Genomic DNA, 21,050 nt, shown 5'->3' on the forward strand with positions numbered 1-21,050 from the left:
CATTAAGATAAGAGTCTATAGAAAAGGGGAAGGCTGTAGTTGACAATAACTTATTTTATGTTTTATGAATAACTAACGAAGCTGGTAGTTTCTAAGCACAAAGTAATAAGGAGATGCATTGTTTGCATATAGAAAAAATAATGACCAACTTACACATGTTCTCTCTTTTAAAATGTAAATTCTGATTAACAAAATGATTGTTTTAATAATATATCTATAAATAATAACATTTGTCAATTAGAATTTTCACATGTAGCAGATACGTTACAGAACATTTCATCATGAAGGATTCAATAAAATATTTTATTAACAGACATAGTTATATCCTTAGAAACTATAATGGTGACCTGAATCAGATTTGTGCTTTTTTTTCTCCCATTAAGATGAGCAACTGCTGTCTAAATGATTTTGGTGTTGCTATCTTACTGTCTCAAAGGAAAGTGTCTCTGCTGCTGCCTATTAGTTGCTTTGCCAAGGCTAATTACACAGAAGTTTCTATAAGTGATGTTTGAACATGGACACTAAGGATACCTGACTATTAATTCAGGTAATCCCAATATGCCTCCTGGATACAGAGCAAAAACATAAATATCATTATTTTGGGAGCAGAAATACTAACTGCCTGGTCAGAAAATCACAACACCACTCTTCTCATCCCAAAGAAAATTTCTTTTTTTCCTCTCCCTCTTAGGTTTTCTTACCAGCTTGAAGGAAATCAAAGAAAATATTTTCAAAGTAAGAAAGTTTCTAATGATATAAATATATAGTGTGAAAATGTGAGACTAGGAAAATTCAATACTCTCCAAAACATGTTTACAGGTCAAATTTAGATGATGGCACTAGCCCTGGACAAGTCACATCTTCCGTAACACAAACAATTAAATCCACTAAGGAGCTGCCAGCCAAAATGGTGAAAAATTATCAAGAGTAAGTAATGTAAGGTAGATATGAGAACTGCTTTCTCTTTCTGAGAGATAAGGGAAAGAAATGTTTGTTGATATTTTCCTGTAATTTTATTAAGTCTTGCTTGAACGTTTTACTATGAACAATTCTAATATATGTGTTACAATTACATTAAATTATTTCTTCAAAAATTGTTGAACATGGGTTATGCACTAGATTCTATTTTTGTAGCCACAAAGAATATAACAGAAAAAGAACAAATTCCCTGTTTTTAGAGTACATTTTGTATTGACCCCAGAAATCTAATAATCTTGAGAATATTCAGGTATTCTTTGGCTTCTTCAATGCATTTGTTCATATTATCTATGTGGATCATTATTGATTTTTTAAAAGAAAATACAAAGTCTCTTTGGCTAGGTTGGTGGCTCAGCAGTAGAGTGTTCGCCTAGCACATGCCAGGCCCTGAGTTTGATCCTCAGCACCACATAAAAAATAAATAAATAAAATAAAGGTACTGTGTCCAACTACAACTAAAAAATAAAATATATTTAATAAAAGAAAATACAAAGTCTCTCTTAGCAGATTATTTTTTTATACATGCAGTAGGCAGTTTCAGAATCAATAAAAAATAAAAACAGAATGTGAAGCTATTACAGTCCCAAAAACTGATATATGGGAAGCAATTCTGTAAAATAGGGGCTACTAAGTACCTAAAAAGGAAGAGGTCAGGAAAAAGGTTATCATATAGAGGAAAACAAATAGCATCTGAAGAGAGGGAGATAATTAATAAGGGTAAGGGAAGGAGTAGTTCACAGACAATGGGAAATCTTGGAAAAGGAGAAGCTTTACAGTTTAGAACTGGGCATATTCAGGCATTTTGTTCTAAAAAGTATTCAAAATGAAAGAGTAATTAAAGCACATATGAAAAGAAGAACTTCAAAGCAACTGACCAGAATAGGGATTAAGAAGTATAAATTTCCCCAGTATATAGACAACACTGTTTTGTTTTGTACCTAAATTTACTATATAAGCCCAAATATAAATAAATTTAAGAGCATATAAAATATTATTTTTTTCTTTAGATAAATTTACAGAAAAGAAAAGGAGAAATGTAGTTACAGTGCACAGCATAATATAATATGATATATTCCACAACTGAATAAACAACAGGTATTTGGAAATACCACAGGAGCACAATTTCATGTGCTTTGGGTTCATGAGTGAAGATTTCCCGAAAGAACTGATACCAAAGGGGATCCCTGAAGGACTAATAGGTATAATTCAAAACATTAGCCTGTGCAGAGGAGAAAGCATGCGGAAAATATTAAGAATTGCAAGTAGTCAGTGTTAGTGGAACTTAAGCCCTAAAGAGGACAGGTATGAAAATGAGAAGTGTTGAAGTGAGAAAATCAAAGAAGCTACTTTCCTTAAGGAGCCTTCTAGGTTAAGCAAAAAGATAATTCTTTCTATATCAAAAGGTAGTTAACACTGGAAGAAGATAAGAGCATTTGGTAATTGAGATATGGACACACAAATTGTAATGTTCAGAGCATTCTCAGATTTGGCATCCATTGAGAGTTCAGGAAACAATTTGGAATGAATGTTTAATGATGTTTTCATAGAGGTAGATCTCATCTTTGGAGTGCATCATATAAATGATAAAACATATAAATTGGTGAAATTACTCATGGAGAGCACTGAGAAAGAATAACAAACAGAACATAAGAAGTGAGAGATCTGAAAATAGAATATTGGGGGGGGACCAATATTTCACATGTGAATAGAGAATAGAGAAGACTAAAAAGAGAGATACTAAAAATAGCAATCTAAAGCTAGGAGGAAAATGAAAAAGATGGCATGGGACCCATTTAAAGGATGACCAGATTTTTCTTTTTAATGCTTTGGCAGTTTCAGGCAAGATAAGAACTAAAATGTGTCATTGGCTTCAACAAAAATCAACTTGTTGGGGTGTTAGGAAAACCATAGGGAGTTGCAAGTGAAAGTCCCAATATAACTGTTTAAAATCTCAATGGAATGAAGATGAGCTGAGGAGACATTAATGTCTTTTAAATGAATTTAAAGCATCATGAAAAAAGGCTATATTTACTGATGTTAAATAAAAAATTAATTTCTGGGCTTTGAGAGAAAAGGGAGAACAATCAAATAATTGGCCAAAAGTCAATGCATAATAAAATACATTATAATTGTAAATATCTTGGTCATAAAATTTATTCACACTTTACATAAAGCAGTTATACACCCAACCATCTTTAATAAGTATTAGTCTCCACTGTAAGAAATCCTGTTGTGGTCATTATCATTTATTTGTTTTCTAGGAGAAATATATCTTACCCTTAAAACAATCCTCAAGTAATAACAGTAAAGAGAATCCATGTTCCTAGTTACCTGGATATGTATTGTATACAAAGGGTTTGCTTGGACAAAGAACGATTAGGCACCCAAAAAATGACATCTTTCTGTAACCAATATGGAAATCCAGTTCATCTAATGATTTGTATGTGACAAATCAACTACATTTTTAAATTCTGAGGGGAACAATTGATTAAAGAAAAAGTTGGATGTTTGACAATAACAAATCTCAACTGCTCATACACATAAAATACAAGAAGGCTATTGTAATAGTAAAAATATTGATTATGATATAAAATGAGAAAATAAACATACACTGATTTGTTTGACTTCTATATGCATAGTCTTTTGCTATAGGATTTGAATATCTGTCTCTTTATAAATAATCTTGATTTTTACACAAGGATTAGGTAAATATCAAGGTTCGATGAAGAGGAACCACACAACAATAACCACTTTCATCCTGCTGGGACTGACAGATGACCCAAATGTGCAAGTTCTGCTTTTTATCTTTCTGTTGCTCACCTACATGTTGAGTGTAACAGGGAACCTGACTATTATCACCCTCACACTGGTGGATCCCCATCTGAAGACACCTATGTACTTCTTCCTCAGAAACTTTTCCTTCCTAGAAGTTTCATTTACTACTGTCTGTATCCCTCGATTCCTATACAGTTTATCAACTGGAGACAATACTGTTACCTACAATGCTTGTGCAACTCAAATATTTTTTGGTTTTCTCTTTGGAACAACAGAATTTTTTCTCCTGGCAGCCATGTCCTATGATCGCTATGTGGCCATCTGTAAACCCCTTCATTATATGACCATCATGAACAACAGAGTGTGCACCTTATTAGTCCTCTCCTGCTGGAAATCTAGCTTGATTATTATTGTCCCACCCCTTTTCTTAGGTCTCCAGCTTGAATTCTGTGATTCTAATGCCATTGATCATTTCAGTTGTGATGCAAGTCCCCTCCTAAAGATCTCCTGTTCAGACACATGGATAATAGAACAGATAGTTCTATTTGTGGCTGTATTTGCCCTCATTATTACCCTGGTCTGTGTGGTTCTGTCCTACACATACATCATCAAGACCATTCTGAGATTCCCCTCTGTTCAGCAAAGGAAAAAGGCCTTTTCCACCTGCTCATCCCACATGATTGTGGTTTCCATCACCTATGGCAGCTGCATCTTCATCTACATCAAGCCTTCAGCAAAGGAAGAGGTGGCCATAAATAAAGGAGTTTCAGTTCTCACCACTTCTGTAGCGCCCTTGCTGAACCCTTTCATTTACACCTTGAGGAACAAGCAAGTGAAACTCGCTTTCAATGACTCCATAAAGAAGATTGTGTTTCTCTCAAAGAAATAGAAGTTTAGACAAATAAAGCATTCTGTAATTCTTTTATTGCTGCTTCTAAATGACTTCATTGTTTCCTTTCTACATTTTTGTCTGATTAGCCATCTTAATGACATTTAATATTTCATCCAAATCTCATCTTTATTAAAGTCTTTATTACTTCAAATCAAATTCATACTTTGTGTTTCCTTCATTGTAAAACTAAATATATAATTTCCAAGCAATTACATTTTTCTCCACTTCTGAGCTAAAGATGTGGCAAAAATAATATTGCTGTAGGGAATATTGCTTTAGGATGTAAAATAGTATTTTAAATTGTATAAATTATCTATGGGTAAATTTTATGGCAATAGTGGTAGTTACATTTTTCCTGTAATACAAGGTACAATATCACAAATGCAAAAATCAAAATTTTTAAAAAAATTAAAAACACAAACACCAAAGACATGCTTAAATATATTATACCAAATAAGGCATTCAGGCCCATAAAATATTTGGAAAAGAAGAGTTTATGATTAGTCAGAATTGAAGAAATGGATAAATCTTCAACATCACTGATAAGACTTAGTTGCTATTTCCTTATATACAAGAACAACATCACTTACAAATATATATTTAATCTAAAACAATATAAACATAAAATCATTATTATGGGTTTCTAATTCAGAATAGATGCATGAAAGTGAATTGAAACACTAAATTCTACATTCTCACAAATGGGAAATCTAGTTAAATCAATACAAACAAATATGAAAGATTTTTTAAAAAAGATATTAAGGATATAGGATGATAATACTAGGGAAAATAATGAAATACAGATGCTGATGTAAATTGAAATTAAGATCAAGGGAATAATATAGAAAATACTCAAAAATTAAAGAGCTTAGAGTTTGAAACTATTAAAAGTGTACTTGTTGAGTTCATTAGTCCATTTATTGATTAGGTTAATTTTTTGGTATTTTTGGTGTTAAATTTTTGTGTCCTTTATATAACCTGTAAATTAATGCTCTTATCTGTGGTGAATGTGATGAGCATTTTCTCCCATTCTGTATGCTCTTTCTTCATATTACTGATTATTTTCTGTTGTAAACATAGCATAAGGGTGAAGGAAAGTTTTCCTTCCAGAGGGAAAACACAAGGATGTGGTCTACCCGTCATTATCACTGTATCTGGTTCATTCCACTGTCCTGTTTTAAATGTTTCCACCAAACTAGGACCAATGGATCTGCTGCAGTGGAAGACGTGTGTATCTCCACAGCAGTGTGACCTACAGAATCACAGTTTTAAAAAAAAATTAGGAAAACAAACATGAATAAGGTTATTTTATTGGGTCTTATTTCCCCTTTTTTGTTTAAGTAATTGTTGCTTAGTAGAAAAATGAGCTCATTCTACTGTGGCTTGACCTTGATGTTATAGGGAATACTTTTTTTTAGATCAATACAAAATTTGTGGCAACATTGTTGAAAAGAAGAACTAGTATAAGCTGGAGTATTATCAGTTTTCAGTCTGTAAAGGACAGTCTAATACTGTACAAGCAGGTGGGCAATGAGAAATGACATATTGAGTATTTTCTTTTACAAGGGCAATGGCAAAGATAAATTGAGAATAAGTATCGACAAAAATATGATCATAACAATTTTTGCCAATCTGAGGGACGTGAGTTACATCCATTTGCTATAACTTCTTTGGTGATAAACCATGGGGACTAACCCCAGTTGGTGAAGATGGAAAATGTATAACACATTGTGGACATAAGTGAACAATTTGATGAGCTTTCTCCCTGGTAGTATGAAATGTTTTATGTAAAGTAGAAACATTCTAATGAGGTAACTAATTTGAGGTTTATGTGCAATCATATAAAGAAATTCGTTGACAGACAACAACAAGTATGAATCTTATCAGTACCTGATACTAAAGAAGGAAGATTAGAATGTGCTCTGGTATGATGAATGAAACAAGATATTGATAAATTTGATTGCCTTATATAAAGTGTGGCACAAATGGAATAACTCCTTTGATGGTGTATTTCCAATAGCAACTGTGTCAATATGTTTTCCAACTCCAACCATATATGCACTGTCACTATAGACATTAATTGGCTCATTAGTAATGTGAAATAAAATGCAAAGGAGAACATGAAATTCTGCTCATTGTGCAGAAATATATGATGTCTGTTTTATCTCAGTATGAGCATGGCTCTAGAAGCCTGCTTTTCCTGAATTGAGCCATCAATAAACACTGTTATTGCTCTGACTATTGGTAGAGTACATACAATTTTGGGAAAAATAAATGAAATTACAAGAGCAAATTTAATAACCTTATCCTAAGGATGGTGACTTTCTATTTGACCACAAAAAGTTAGCAAAATCTATCAGCCACATATTGAAAGATTGCCAGAACCAACTGGCAACCGGTTTTGAGTAGATATAGGGGTTAAAATAATAGAAGGATATACTAATCTCTAGGGTATATAAAGAACTCAAAAAGCTAAGCACCAATTAAACAAATAACCCAATCAACAAATGGGCCAAAGATCTGAACAGACACTTCTCAGAAGAGGATATACAATCTGAAAGAACAATCAATGCTTGCCATTGGAGAAAATGCCCATTTATTGAGGCAGCTCTGCATATTTATAGAGCCGGGGGTGGATTGACAGTTGAAAGAGTTTAACAATTTAAAATTTTTTGGCAGCTGGCATGGGGTGCATTCTAATTGGTGGGTAAGGATCATGTGAGTCAGCAGGACTCACCATTGGAGGTGATGGGGAAGTTCTGATTGGTGGGTAAGGATCATGTGAGTCAGCAGGACTCACCATTAGACGGCTCTTCTCGGGGGATGGGAGGTTAGTCTTTGGAGCCAAGGCGACTCCCAACACAATCAATCAACAAGTATATGAAAAAAATGCTCATCATCTCTAGCAATCAGAGAAATGCAACCCAAAACTACTCTAAGATATATCATCTCACTCCAGTCAGAATGGCAGCTATTATGCATACAAACAACAATAAGTATTGGTGAGAATGTGGGGGAAAAGCTACACTCATACATTGCTGGTGGGTCTGCAAATTGGTGCAGCCAATATGGAAAACAGTATGAAGATTCCTTGGAAATCTGGGAATGAAACCACCATTTGAGCCAGCTATCCCTCTTCTCGGACTATACTCAAAGGACAGCATACTACAGGGACGCAGCCACATCAATGTTTATAGCAGCACAATTCACAACAGCTAAACTGTGGAGCCAACTTAGATGACCTTCAGTGGATGAGTGAATAAATAAAATGTGGTATATATACACAGTGGAATTTTACTCAGCATTAAAGAGAAAATCATGGCATTTGCAGGTAAATGAATGGCATTGGAGAAGTTAATGCCAAGTGAAGTCAGCCAATTCCAAAAAAAACAAATGCCGAATATTTTCTCTGATATAAGGAGGCTGACTCCTAATTGGGTAGGGAGGGGGAGCATGGGAGAAATAGATGAATTCTAGATAGGAGAGAGGGGTGGGAGGGATGGTGAGGTGGCAGGGGATCAGCAAGGATGGGATAATGTGATGGACTTCATTATCCAAAGTACATATATGAAGACATGAATTGGGTGTCAACATACATTACATACAGAGATATGAAAATTTGTGGTATATATTTGTAATAAGAATTGAAATGTAAAAAAAGGCAAAGTACATGTATAAAGACATGAGTTGGTGTGAACATACTTTATATACAAAGTTGTAAAAAATTGTACTCTATATGTGTAATAAGAATTGTAATGCATTCCACTGTCATGTATTTAAAAAAGTAAAATCAATTAAATAAAAAAATATAGAAGATTCTGATTTAACCAATTGTAAGGACTCAACAATTTTGGGGAGAGTGAGTTAGGTGAAGACATTCAATAACTCCCAATTACTGCCATATTGCCCCTGTAGGGGAATGAATAGGGGGAAATGTTAATAAATATATAGACTCTTATGGATTAATTCTAGTTAGCTGGGCAGTCTAATAGATTTTTCAATTTTTGTCAAGGCTGTCTTTGCTCTGCCATAAGTTGGTGAGAAGCTGAAGAAGGATCTCTCTGTAAAATCTGAAACAAAGGACAGAAATCCACAGTGGTTAATTTTAAACTTGGCTGCAGTCAGTTAAGTCACCTAGTAATTTCTGAAAGTCATTAAGAGTTCATAAACTATCAAATCTGATTTGTAGATTTTGTGAACAAATTGTTCTTTCTTTGATTAAGTTGTCTAAATATTGAAAAGGAAAAGTCTTTTGCACTTTTTCCAGGTGCTATGCATAAACCCATTGCAGTAAGTGAAGTTTCTAATTGAGCAAAAATTTTAAAAGCACATCTGAACTAGTGTGACCAAAAAGAATGTCATCCATTAACTGTATTATATATGCATCAGGGAATTGTTCTCATACTGGATCCACAGCCTGTTCTACAAAATTCTGGCATATTGTGGAGCTATTGTTCATACCTTGAAGCAACACCTTCCAGCAAAACCTCTTAACTGGTTCTCTGAAATTTATTGCTGGGATGCTAAAAGCAAATCTCTTACAGTCATCTAGATGTAATGGTATAATGAAAAACAATCTTTTAAATCTATTACTATTAACTGATAAGAGGGAAATCTGTAGAAGAAATCCAGAATATAAAGCTCCTATTGGTTCCATAGTTCAATTAATAGCTCTGAGATCTTGTAACTATCTCCATTTGCCAGATTTTTTTCTTTACCATAAAATGTGGAGTATTCCAAGGGCTTAGAGTACCTTCAATATGACCATCTTGAAGCTGTTCTTGAACAAAATTATGGGCTACTTGGAGCTTTTCCCATGTAAGGGGCCATTGGTTCACCCTGACATGATCATCAGACAAGAAATATTTTTTTCTGCTGTTTCCTGGGCTGGTACACAGATCAATGCCTCTGTTAAGATTTTTGATTAGATGAATTCAATAATTTAAATTGTCTTTGTTGAGAAGACTGAGGAATAGGTAAATACCTTTCCTGTTAATTTCCTTTTAATACTTTAGTGGAAACAGATCTTTGATTAAACATCTGAGATGTCACCATGGAATTAGGTTTTTAACAAAACTTCTAGGATGCTCAAAATATCTCACCCCAATAAATGTACTTACAAAGTATTGAAGACATAACTTATGAAGAGTCCTGAATTGCTATCTTTGTTTTCCCATTGAAGGTATTGAGCACTTTGAGCAGGCTAAGAGATCCAATGCATTCTCGGTGGGCAGGTGTAAAGCCCAATCTCAGGTCTAGAATTTATTGGAGATTACAGAGACATCTGTGCCAGTATATTTAACTCCCTTGAAAATTTTGTAATGAATTTTAAGATTCAATAGAGCACTCTATTTCTTAACGAATTGATCCATGGATGTTGTGTCTGGGGACCCAGAAATCTGGATTTCATGGGGTCCATCTGATAACTCTTTCCTTGTGGAATGACAAGGCAAGATAATAATTTGCTCTATGGTGTACTTTTGAGAAAGCTGAATAATGGAATTTGTTTGAATAGCAGCTTTAATTTCCCCAATACAATTTACATCAAGAACATCTGGTAGTACCTGAATTCTTTTTTGAGTTAAATTGTTTTTATCATATTAAACCTATTGTATCTCATGGTAGAGTTATGCAAATGCCTGTCAAAATCATTTTTGAACCCATCTCTGGTGTTAGTATGTATTTTGAGGTGGAACAGAGCTCTCAGCTCCCTATTCCTGAGTGGAAATTATCTTGGATGTGAGACTGATCCTGTACATAAGGAGGCTGGGATAGAGTGAGTGACGGTTGACCCACAGCCAATAGCTTCTCTTGAGCAAATTGTGATTCTCCTATTATTTGGCTGAGCTGGGGCTGGCCCTACCTCCAGTTTCCCTGATGTGTAATCAGAGATGTTCCCTTTACAACCTTCTGGGCATGGCATGCCCGTACCCACGGGTTACCTTTCTGTCATTGCAGACAAAGACCTGTTACACTCCTTTGTACTTGTGACTGGTTTTCAATTTGTTGCCATGTGCCCTGTCTTGCCCTGTCTTGTCTAAGCATTGCCTCTTAGAATTGATCTCCTTTAATGGAGGTTGTAAAATTTGTTTTAATGCAGTCACCATGGATACACCCTAGAAGTAGGCTGGTCCCAATTCTGAAAAAAGATGTATGTAATCTGATATCATTCCCTTTTTGGGTTGGGGCCAAATGACCTCTTCCCAAACTTTATTAGCATTTTAAAAAGCTAGCTGTTTAACTAACATCTCAGAGGCCTTTAAATCTCTGATCATACAGCTCACAGCTTGATAGAAATATGCTACAAAATCTGAGAAATATTTCCTCAGGCCCCTACCAGGTTTGAATGAAATCTAGTTTTTCTCTCCCTCCATATGTAATTATCTCCATGTCCTTCTCACACATACACTAATCTGAGTATAAGTTTGTAAGTCGTAATCTAACTTTTGCTTCAAATCAGCAAATTGTCATGTCCCAATCAACATTTGTAAACTCCATGCCTTCTGTTAGTTTCTGCCTGCTCAGAGGAAATATCCATGCAATTTGATTTCTAAAATAAATATTCAGCTTTTGAAAGCTAAGCCTTAGCAGAGCTAATCCAATCATGAAGCTGCAGGGCCTCATTATACACCAGTTTTATCAAACTTTGCACAAAAGGAAAGTTTGGGCCATACATGAAGGAAGCATATCTTAATTTTTTTAATATTTTTAAAAGGAATAGCTGCATGAAATATAACATTTTGGTTTTGTTGGTCTAACTGCTCAAAAGTTGGAAATGTTTTAAATTCTAATATATCTTCTCCCATCACTCGGATGTCTCTGAGACGCCACTGGAGTGGAGAATTTTGTGGTGGTCATATTTGGTAGTCTGAGTCTTAGACTTTCCTGAGGGACAGGTCTTATTGTTGGAGCAGGACCATTCAAATGTGAATTATGGAGGATGCTGCCAATTCAACCTTTTCCTTAGACTGAGAATTCAACCTCTTCCTTAGACTGAGAATACTGCAGAGCAAACCCACCTCCCCACCTCCATCTTCTTGTTTTCTCTTTCTAATGAAATGTGATCTGGGCTGTTGCCCTGCCTACCAAGAGCTACAAACAACAAATCCTGCTCTGGTTATGTTCTTAGATTGCCTTTCTGATTTTCAAGAGCTACATACAGATGGGGCAAGCTCTGGTTCCCCAACTTGAATCTTCTCTTTGTCTTTCATGTTTTAAGTTTACTGCAGAGAAGTCCTAGAAGCTGGGCAGGCCTGTTTACTGGGTCTGACTTTGAACCACATGTCTAAGGCCCATGACTAAATCTCCTGAGGACCATCATTCTGATGAACCCAGCCTAATTCTATTTTAATATTGGGAGCCTTCTCATCACAAAATCATGAAAAGTTAATTTCTGTTTTACTATAAATTACTGCAATTTCCAAACTTGCTTGGAATTCCTGCCTATGACTTGAACTCACCCATGCCTGGCTTTCCATGACCAGATAACAACCCTCTCTAAAACCTTATTGGAGCCTCATAAATTCTGATTTTCTCTGACCAGATAACAACCCTCTTTAAAACCTTAGTGTTGCCTCATAAATTTTGGTGTTGAGATCTAAATTTACTCCCTAACTTGAAATGTTAAACCATTTAGATCATTAACCTACTATCTGCTTTTGTATTATGCTTGTCAAAATCCTATTATCTGTAAGTTCTCAAGACACCCCCCTTTTGCAACTTTTTGTGCTATAAAACCATGCTGCTAGAGAGCTGTGGGATGATTCTCTAACCCAAGGATTTTGAAAGAGACAGACCCGGCTGGTCAGAATTATAAGCTTGCTTTAATTTGATGTAAAATTGGAGTCGGTGGTCTTTTCTTTGCCTCTCCTCCTCTGTCCAAAACTTGCTACTTTTAGTTTGAGGGTTTGTTGTTTCTGCTTTTGTTTATATACTAGCCATCATAACAAGTGTGATGCCTCACTGTGGTTTTAATTTGCACTCCTCTGATAATTAGTGATGTTGAAAACTTTGTACATTTGTATATTCTCTTTTGAAAAATAAATATTCAAGTCCTTTTCTCATTTTTTTTCAAATACATAAGTTCATTTTCTGTCAAGTCTACAGAGTTTCTTATATTTTGGTTATTAATCCTTTAATATGTTTATGGTATATAAATATTTTTTCTTTCCATGGGATGCCTTTTAATTCTGCTGTTTTCTTTGCTGTGCAGTAGATTTTCAATTTTATGTGTTCCCACTTGTCTATGTCTGTTTTTTATCACCTGAGATTTTGATGTCATTGCCAAGACCACGGCCATGAATCTTTTAGCATGTATTTCTTCCTAGGAGTTTTACTGTCTCAGCTGTGTGTGTGTGTGTGTATACATGTGCGTGCATGTGTGTACATCCGTTGTCTCAGATATTATGTTTAGTCTTTAATACTTTTTCAGTTTGTGTATAATGGAAGCTAAGGCTCCAGTTTCAATATTTTGCATGTGAATATGCCATTTCCTAATTCTATTTATTGTATAAATTGTCATTCCTATTGTGAATTTTCAGCACTTGTAAAAGATCAATTTTCTGTACCTGAATGAGAGTATTATTGAGCTCTCTATTCTGTTCAATTAGTTTATATGCCTATCTTTTTACAAATGACATACTCTTCTTAATATTGTAGCTTTGTAATATATTTAGAAATCAGCAAGTGTTTTGCTTCCAGCTCTATTCTTTCTCAGGTCTTATTTGGCTATTCAAAGTCTTTGGTTATTCCATTCCAATTTTAGACATTTTTATTTTTCAGTAAAAAAAAATTCTTGAAATCTTGAAACAGATTGTATTGAATGTGTAGATAACTTTGTACAAAGAAAATTTAACAATATTAAATTTTCCAATCCATAAACATGGTATTTTTTTATTTATTTGTGTCCCTCAGTATTTTATTAAAGTCATCAATCAGTATTTTATTGTTTTCAGCATGGAAGTATTTTCTCTATTTAGTTACATTTATTTTAAGTATTTTATTCTCTTATGGTTTTGTAAAATAAATTGTTTTCTTACAAACTTTTCAAATAGTTTGTTGTTAGCACATACAATGCAGCTGATTGTTGTATGTTGGTGTGGTATCTTGCAACTTTATTTGTTCATTGGTTCTGACAGTTATTGTGTGTGTGTGTGTGTGTGTGTGTGTACCTTCATTGTGTTCTTCATTGAAGACTATGTATATCTACAAAGATAATTTGACTTTTTTTTTCAAATTGAATGCCTTTCATTTCATATTCTTGTCTAATTGATCTAGTTCTATCTTTCAGTCTTATATTGCATGAAAAAGGTAAGTATTGGGAAATTTGTCTTGATTTTGATTATTAAGTATCAAATTTTCCATCACTGAATATGGTGTTAGTGGTGAGCTTGTTATACACTGACTTATTAGGTTGATACTAATTCCTTCTGAATCTAGTTTGTTCAGAGTTTGTTTTTACTTTTTTTTTTATTATAAAAGAGTGATTATCCTTAGGGTGCAAGGGTGGCTCAATATGGGCAAATCAATTAATTAGAGAATCCACATTAATAGGATGAATGATAAAATTATATCACCATCCCAATAACTTGAGAAAAAAAATTGGCAAAATGCAATACCTTCTCATAATATAAAAAGTATAATTCCTTATTTTTGACTTCTTATAGAAAAGCAAGACATTACCACCATCAATTTCAATTAAAGGGCTAATTGGAGGTGTTCATTGACATTTTTTTGATTAGGTATCAGTTACTGACTTATCTCGTGGATCCAAGAGAGTCAGTTTTACGTTTCATAGCCATAATGTGTTCAAGTGTATGAGTGCTTGGATTAGGTTGCCAGGGTTTGTACTCTGGATTTGTCATTTACAAGTTGACACTTTGAAAAAAAAACATTATCTTCTCTGGAATTTAGATTTGTTCATTTGTTGTAACAGAAAAAATAACTACTCAATTCATAGATTTTTTTTTGCTATGATTTTGTGTAGGTTAGTATCTAAAATAGTACAAGTAAACAAGTAAATACTCACCAATATTAATATTTATCCTTCTAATTGGTTCATTCCAGTGCAAGTCTTGTCTCAGCAGGCTATGGGATCAAGCAACCATAGCCTGAAATCTAAAACCAAGCCAATTTATACTGCCCAACACAACTTCAGATTTGGGACAAACTGTGCTTGGATTGCCCTCTAGCGCTGACACAATGAGCACATTAAGCAAATGTGTAGCAAACCTGGACTTAGAACACTATCTAGAGCTGAAATAGCAGAAATGACTATGGACTCAGAGAAACGAAGCAGGCCACTTAAAATTACTAGAAATAAAAGCATAAACAAAGATAGGTTATGAAGATTGGAATAAACACCCAACACTTTAATGATATTGTACACCAAAAAGCATCAAGAACTTTCATGGAACAACTAACTGTCCAAATAAGGTACACAAAGACGACTGGATAGTAACCCACATGGATGTGAACTCTTGAATGAAGACTCTAAAAGAATAATTTTAAGGAACATAATAAGCTTCAAGAAAATATAGGGAAATGATCAAGTGTAAAAAATTATTAGCAGAAAATTTGAAGCAATTGAAAATGAAAAAAATGACCAGAAATCCTTGCACCACAAAAAATACACTAAGCAAAATTCTAAAATATGAGAGAAGGCATTATAGCAATATTGATTAAACTGCAAAGAGAATTATTGAACTCAAAGGTTATTTGAAAATGCACCCTTGGAGAAGAGAGAAGACAAGAGGAATCAAAAAAGCCTTTGGGGATTTGGGGATACCATTAAAACAGGAAATAATTGTGTTATTGGGCTTCAGTAGGGACTTGAGAATGCCTAAGGGATAGAAAACTTATTGTCAGAGATAATAACAGAAAACTCCCCAAACTTATGGAAGAATACAAATATCCAGGTATAGGAAAGTCAAGGTTCACCAGACAGATTTATCTTGACCAAGTCTATTCCAAGACATATTTTAATGAAGTTATCAAAGTGAAAGATAAAGAGAAGATTCTCAAGAGGGCAGAAGAAAAGAAACAGATGGCACATAAGGGTGTCTCAATTTACCTGACAGCAGACTTTTTAGCAAAATCTTACAGGGTAAGAAAGAGGGGCATGAGATTTTTAGAAAAAGGAAAAGCAAATTATTAGCAAAAAACACTGTACCCATCAAAGCTATTCTTTGAAATGAAAAAGAGGTAAAGTAAATGTATGTTTAGTTAAAATCTGAGAGAATTTGTCCCCACCAGAACTAAATGCCAAAAAATGCTAGAGGGAGTTATTTAAAATGAAAGAAACTGATGTTGAAGAGTAAGAAGAAAAGATGAGAAGATTTAAAACTCAAGAGTAAGAGTAACAGAAAAAAATTCACAATGCCTTAATGTTCTAAGGTGGTATGTAGATCATTTATGTCTTTAGTATGAAAATGATGAACAAAATGAGCTTAAACCCAGTAATTACATTAGTACGTTTATGGGATATGTGAGGTGGGATACTAAAAATTGAAAATGTGGAGAGGAGTGCAAATGTAATGTTTTTATTAGTATAGTTTCCTTTTCCTTTGTCTTCATTTTTTAACCTTCATAATAATGCTATGTTGTAAATATTTTAAAATAACTTGTTATAATCAAAGATGTCTTTGGAACCCTCAGAGAAAACACACACACAAAAAAAAAAAACTATAAGCCAAAAATAATAAGAAATAAATCAAAACACATTCACAAAGGAAGTAAATCACTTAATCACAAAAGAAGACTGGCAAGAAAGAGGAAAGGGAAGAAAAGAAATATAATAAAACCAAGAAAGAGTTTCCAAAATCGCTGTAGTAAGTATTTACCGATTGAAATGTATTTAAATGTAAGCATATTAAATTCCCCAACTAAAAGATGCAAAGCTAAATAAATAAAACATAAAGACCCAACTGTCTGTTGCTGACAAGAAGCTCAACTCACCACTAAGATCCACATAGGCTGAGAGTATGTAATAAGGTGTTCCATTAAAATGGAATAAAAATGAAAAAAGAATAGCCACAGTCACATCACAAAATATTAGACCCTCTATAAAAACTGTAGGGCCAAGGGTGAAGCTCAGTGATAAAGTCTTTTTCTAGAATTCATGAGTCCCCAAGTCGAATCCTCAGCACAGCCAACAACAAAAAAGGAAATAAAAAAATTTAAAAAATATACAAAGGATATAAATAAATAATGATGAAGCATCAATTCCATGAGAGGAAATAATAGTTATATGAGCATCGAATATTGGAGCATACAAATATATAAAGAAAATATTAATAGATGTAAAGGGAGAGATAAACTCCAAAACAATAAAAGTATAGAACTTGAATAACACACTTTCAGTAATAGACAGAATTATTCAGAACAATATGATAGGCTGTAAAACAAATCAGTAAGCATTCAAAAATTGTGATCGTATTAATTTATCTTGTGAAAACAAACCATGACACAATTAAAAATCAATCAAAATGAAAACTTTGGAAATTACGTAAATCCAGGGAAATTTAAAAAATTCAGTCTTGAACAACCAACAGATAAAGAAATAAATCAAGAATGAATTTTAAAAAATGCTTGAAAAAAGTGAAATTGGAAACACAGCATACGAAAAACAATGGTACACAACAGAAGCAATACTAAGAAGAAAGTTCATAGCAATCAACACCTGCACCAGAAAAGACAAGACTTTAAATATTTTACATCTGCATCTCAAGGCACTAGAAAATAAGAACAAACAAAATTGAAAATTAGTAATAGGAAAGAAATAATAATCTAAACCAAAATGAGTCAAATAGAGAATTAAAACAACAACAACAACAAAAGACAAGTTAAATAAAGAGCTGGTCCTTCAAAAAATAAAGAAAATTGACAATTCTCTAGCAAGACTTACAAAAAAAGGAATATGCAAACAAAATCAGAAATAAAAATAAAATTATTATAATTGGCACTGAAGAACTACAGAGAAACATTAAAGATTATTATGAATAACTATACCTAGGAGAAAAGAAAAAAATACCTGGAAACGTACACCTTGCCAAGATTTAATCATGAAGAGATAGAAAAACTGAACAACCAATAGTTAATAATGAGGTTGATTTAGTAAATGAAAGTCTCCCTTCAAAGAAAAACCCAGGACTAGATGGCTGTACTACAAAGTCCTACTAAATATGTAAGAAATATTAATTCTATTTTTTCTGTGGCTCCATAAAGTTGAAAAGAAGGAAATTGTTGCAAATTTATTCCATGAGGCTAACATTAATTTCCCTGACACCCAAACCAGAAAAGGACATAATTAAAAAGAATACTACAGGCCAATGTCCTTGATGAACATAGATGCAAACATTTACAACAAAAGCTAGCAAACTAAATGCAATGACACATTAAAAAGATTATTCACCATTCTTAAGTGGGAATCATGCCAGGGATGCAATGATGGTGCAAAATATGCAAGTCAATAAATAAGAAATACAGCATCAACAAAATGAAGGACAAAAACATGATCACCTGAATAGATGTAGAACAGCTATTTGATAGCAAACTCAACAACCCTTTATGATAAGGACAGAATACATTAAGTATAAAACTAATGTATCTAACATAATAAAATCTTTGTATGATAAGTCAAAAGTTGCAATCACTCTGTATGGAGTAAAGCTGTAAGCTTTTCCTCTAACATCTGGAACAAGAATGCCATTTCTAACACTTTCATTCTAGCAAGAACAATCAGGCAAAAGAAAAAAAAAAACATCTAATTTGGTAAAGAGGAAACCATATTGTCATTGTTTGTAAGACAATATGTACAGATAATCCCCAAAATTTTAATAAAATTCTATTGGAACTAAAATTAATTTAACAAAGTTAAATGATACAAAACCAACATACAAAACTCATTAGTATTTCTGTGCACTAATAGTCAATTATCTGACTTAACAATTGAGATTATTCAGTTATAAAAATAATGATATCATATGCCACACGATGGATATAAACTAGAGAACAATGTGCAAAGTAAAGTAAGTCACATGCACACAGACAAATATTATCTATTCTTTTTCATATGTGGGTATTAAACAAATTAAGCTGATAAGATTGTGTAATAGTGGTTACTAGAACTGGTAATGGGGAGGCTAATGAGGGTAAGAAAAGTGGTACCTGAACACAGTAAAATAATATTCTATAGAACAGGGAGGGGTATGCAGTTCACAATAACATTTTATGTTTTATGAATAACTAGAAGAAAGGAGCTGGAAGGCTCCAAACACAAAGTAATAAGAAGATGCATTTTTTTGCATATAGAACAAATAGTGTCCAACTTACACATATTCTTCTGTTTTAAAATGTAAATGCTGATTAATAAAATGATTGTTTTTTTTAAAGAGAGAGTGAGAGAGGGAGAGAGAGAGAGAGAGAATTTTTTTAATTTTTATTTTTTAGTTCTCGGCGGACACAACATCTTTGTTGGTATGTGGTGCTGAGGATCGAACCCGGGCCGCACGCATGCCAGGCGAGCGCGCTACCGCTTGAGCCACATCCCCAGCCCTGATTGTTTTTTATAATATATCTTTATACATAATAATATTTGTCAATTAGAATTTTCACATGTAGCAGATACTTTACAGAACATTTCATCATGAAGATTTCAATAAAATAACCAACATAATTATATCCTTAGAAACTATAATGGTGAGCTGAATTAGGCTTGTGCTTTCTTTCCCCCTCATTAAGATTAGCAACTACTCTCTAAATTATTTTGGTTTGCTATCTTACTGTCTCAAAGGAAAGTGTCTCTGCAGCTGCCAATTTTAGTTGCTTTGCCAAGGCTAATTACACAGAGGATTAGTAAGTGATGTTTGAACCTGGGCACTAAGGATACCTGACAATTCATTTGGGCAATCCCAGTGTGTCTCTTGGAAACAGAGCAGAAAACATAAATATCATTATTTGGGGAGTAGAAATATTTACTGCCTGCTCAGAAAAAATCATAACACCCCCAAAATTCTTTTTTTCTTCTCCCTCTCAGGTGTTTTTTTTTTTTTTTTTTTTTTTTTTTTTTTTTTTTTTTTTTTTTTTTTTAACCAGCATGATGGATAGCAAAGAAAATTTTGTTTGTAATGTGGAAAGTAAGAAAGAGTTTTCTAAAGATATAAACATACTGTGTGAAAATGGGAAACTAGGAAAACTCAAGCCTCTCCAAAATATGTCTACAGAGCAAATTTAGATGATGGTACTAGCCCTGGACAAGTCACATCTTCCTTAACACAACACAATTAAACCCAAAGAGGAGCTTCCAGCCAAAATGATGAAAAATTATCAAGAGTAAGTAATGTAAGGTAGATGTGAGAACTGCTTTCTGTTTTGAGAGATAAGGGAAAGAAATATTTGTTAGTGTATTTTCCTGTAATTTTGTTAAACTTTGCTTCAACTTTTTAATATGAAAAATTGTAATGAACATGTTTTTAAATTATTGAACAGATCCTTGACAAGACTAAAGACTTGGTCAGGGCATATTTAAGCATCAATCTGTAGTCACCAATCCAATAATTTGTTATCCACATTATTTAATTTAAAAGACACACTGAGGTATGCCTTCCAAATCCTTGGAAAATGTACCACAAGAATATTAAATTGCTGAAAATTTCAACATTTTCTAAATTGTAAACATTCTTTTACTCTGAAATATCGCCTATTTGTTTAATGAGATTATTCCCTTAAAAGCTAAGTGAGACAAATTACTCTCTATTGAGAGAACTTTTAGATGTCCACCATTCACTGCACAAGATCATCAAGGCTAAGATTTTCACCAAGACAGTTTTTGCCCGATATGTGTTCAGAGGGGGAGTATGAAGAATGAGATGACAGAAAGCTTGTCAACTTTTAGTTACTTCATAGCTTATTGCACTTTTTTATCGCCCTGAAGTAGTTGAAAGACAATTAGTTCTTAGATAAACTAAAATCAAAAAGGAAGTTATAGTGAAGTATTAGCATACGATTTACCTGTATAAAAGAAAAACAATTAATGTGTTGATTTTTGTCTATCAAAGACAAAATTGTATTTGCATTTTAAAAAATTGAGGCTGAAGTAGAAAACTCCAGCAAATTTGAAAACAAAGAGCTGTTTTCTTTTCCTTGAATCAGCTGCTGGTTAGCCTGAGAGGCTTTCAAAGAGATCAGTCTTTAGGTGGGGGTTGGATATCATTAAGGGTAACAGATTTGGTTTTACAGATTTCTTTAAAAGCCTGAAGTCTCACTCAGAAGTAAATGCATGTGACAGACTGTCATTGTCCACTATTGTCAGTGTGCTTTTTAGTATCTTGATACAAGTTATACCAGTCTGCACCACTTCCCTTAATTTTCTGCTTATTTTCCTGTGATGATTCTTTGAAAGTAAGCT

At 33.5% G+C, this 21,050-nt stretch overlaps 1 protein-coding gene across 1 annotated transcript; it reads left to right on the forward strand.

Annotated features, from left to right (window-relative positions):
• Nucleotides 1-3,700: 3,700 nt before the first annotated feature.
• Nucleotides 3,701-4,642, forward strand: LOC144254919 (olfactory receptor 6C2-like). The gene has a single exon (XM_077798857.1). The coding sequence runs from the start codon at nt 3,701-3,703 to the stop codon at nt 4,640-4,642; it is 942 nt and encodes a 313-aa protein (XP_077654983.1).
• The last annotated feature ends 16,408 nt before the right edge of the window (nt 4,643-21,050 follow it).

The sequence above is a fragment of the Urocitellus parryii genome, chromosome 5 (assembly GCF_045843805.1).
Source record: "Urocitellus parryii isolate mUroPar1 chromosome 5, mUroPar1.hap1, whole genome shotgun sequence".
Taxonomy (NCBI): Eukaryota; Metazoa; Chordata; class Mammalia; order Rodentia; family Sciuridae; genus Urocitellus; species Urocitellus parryii.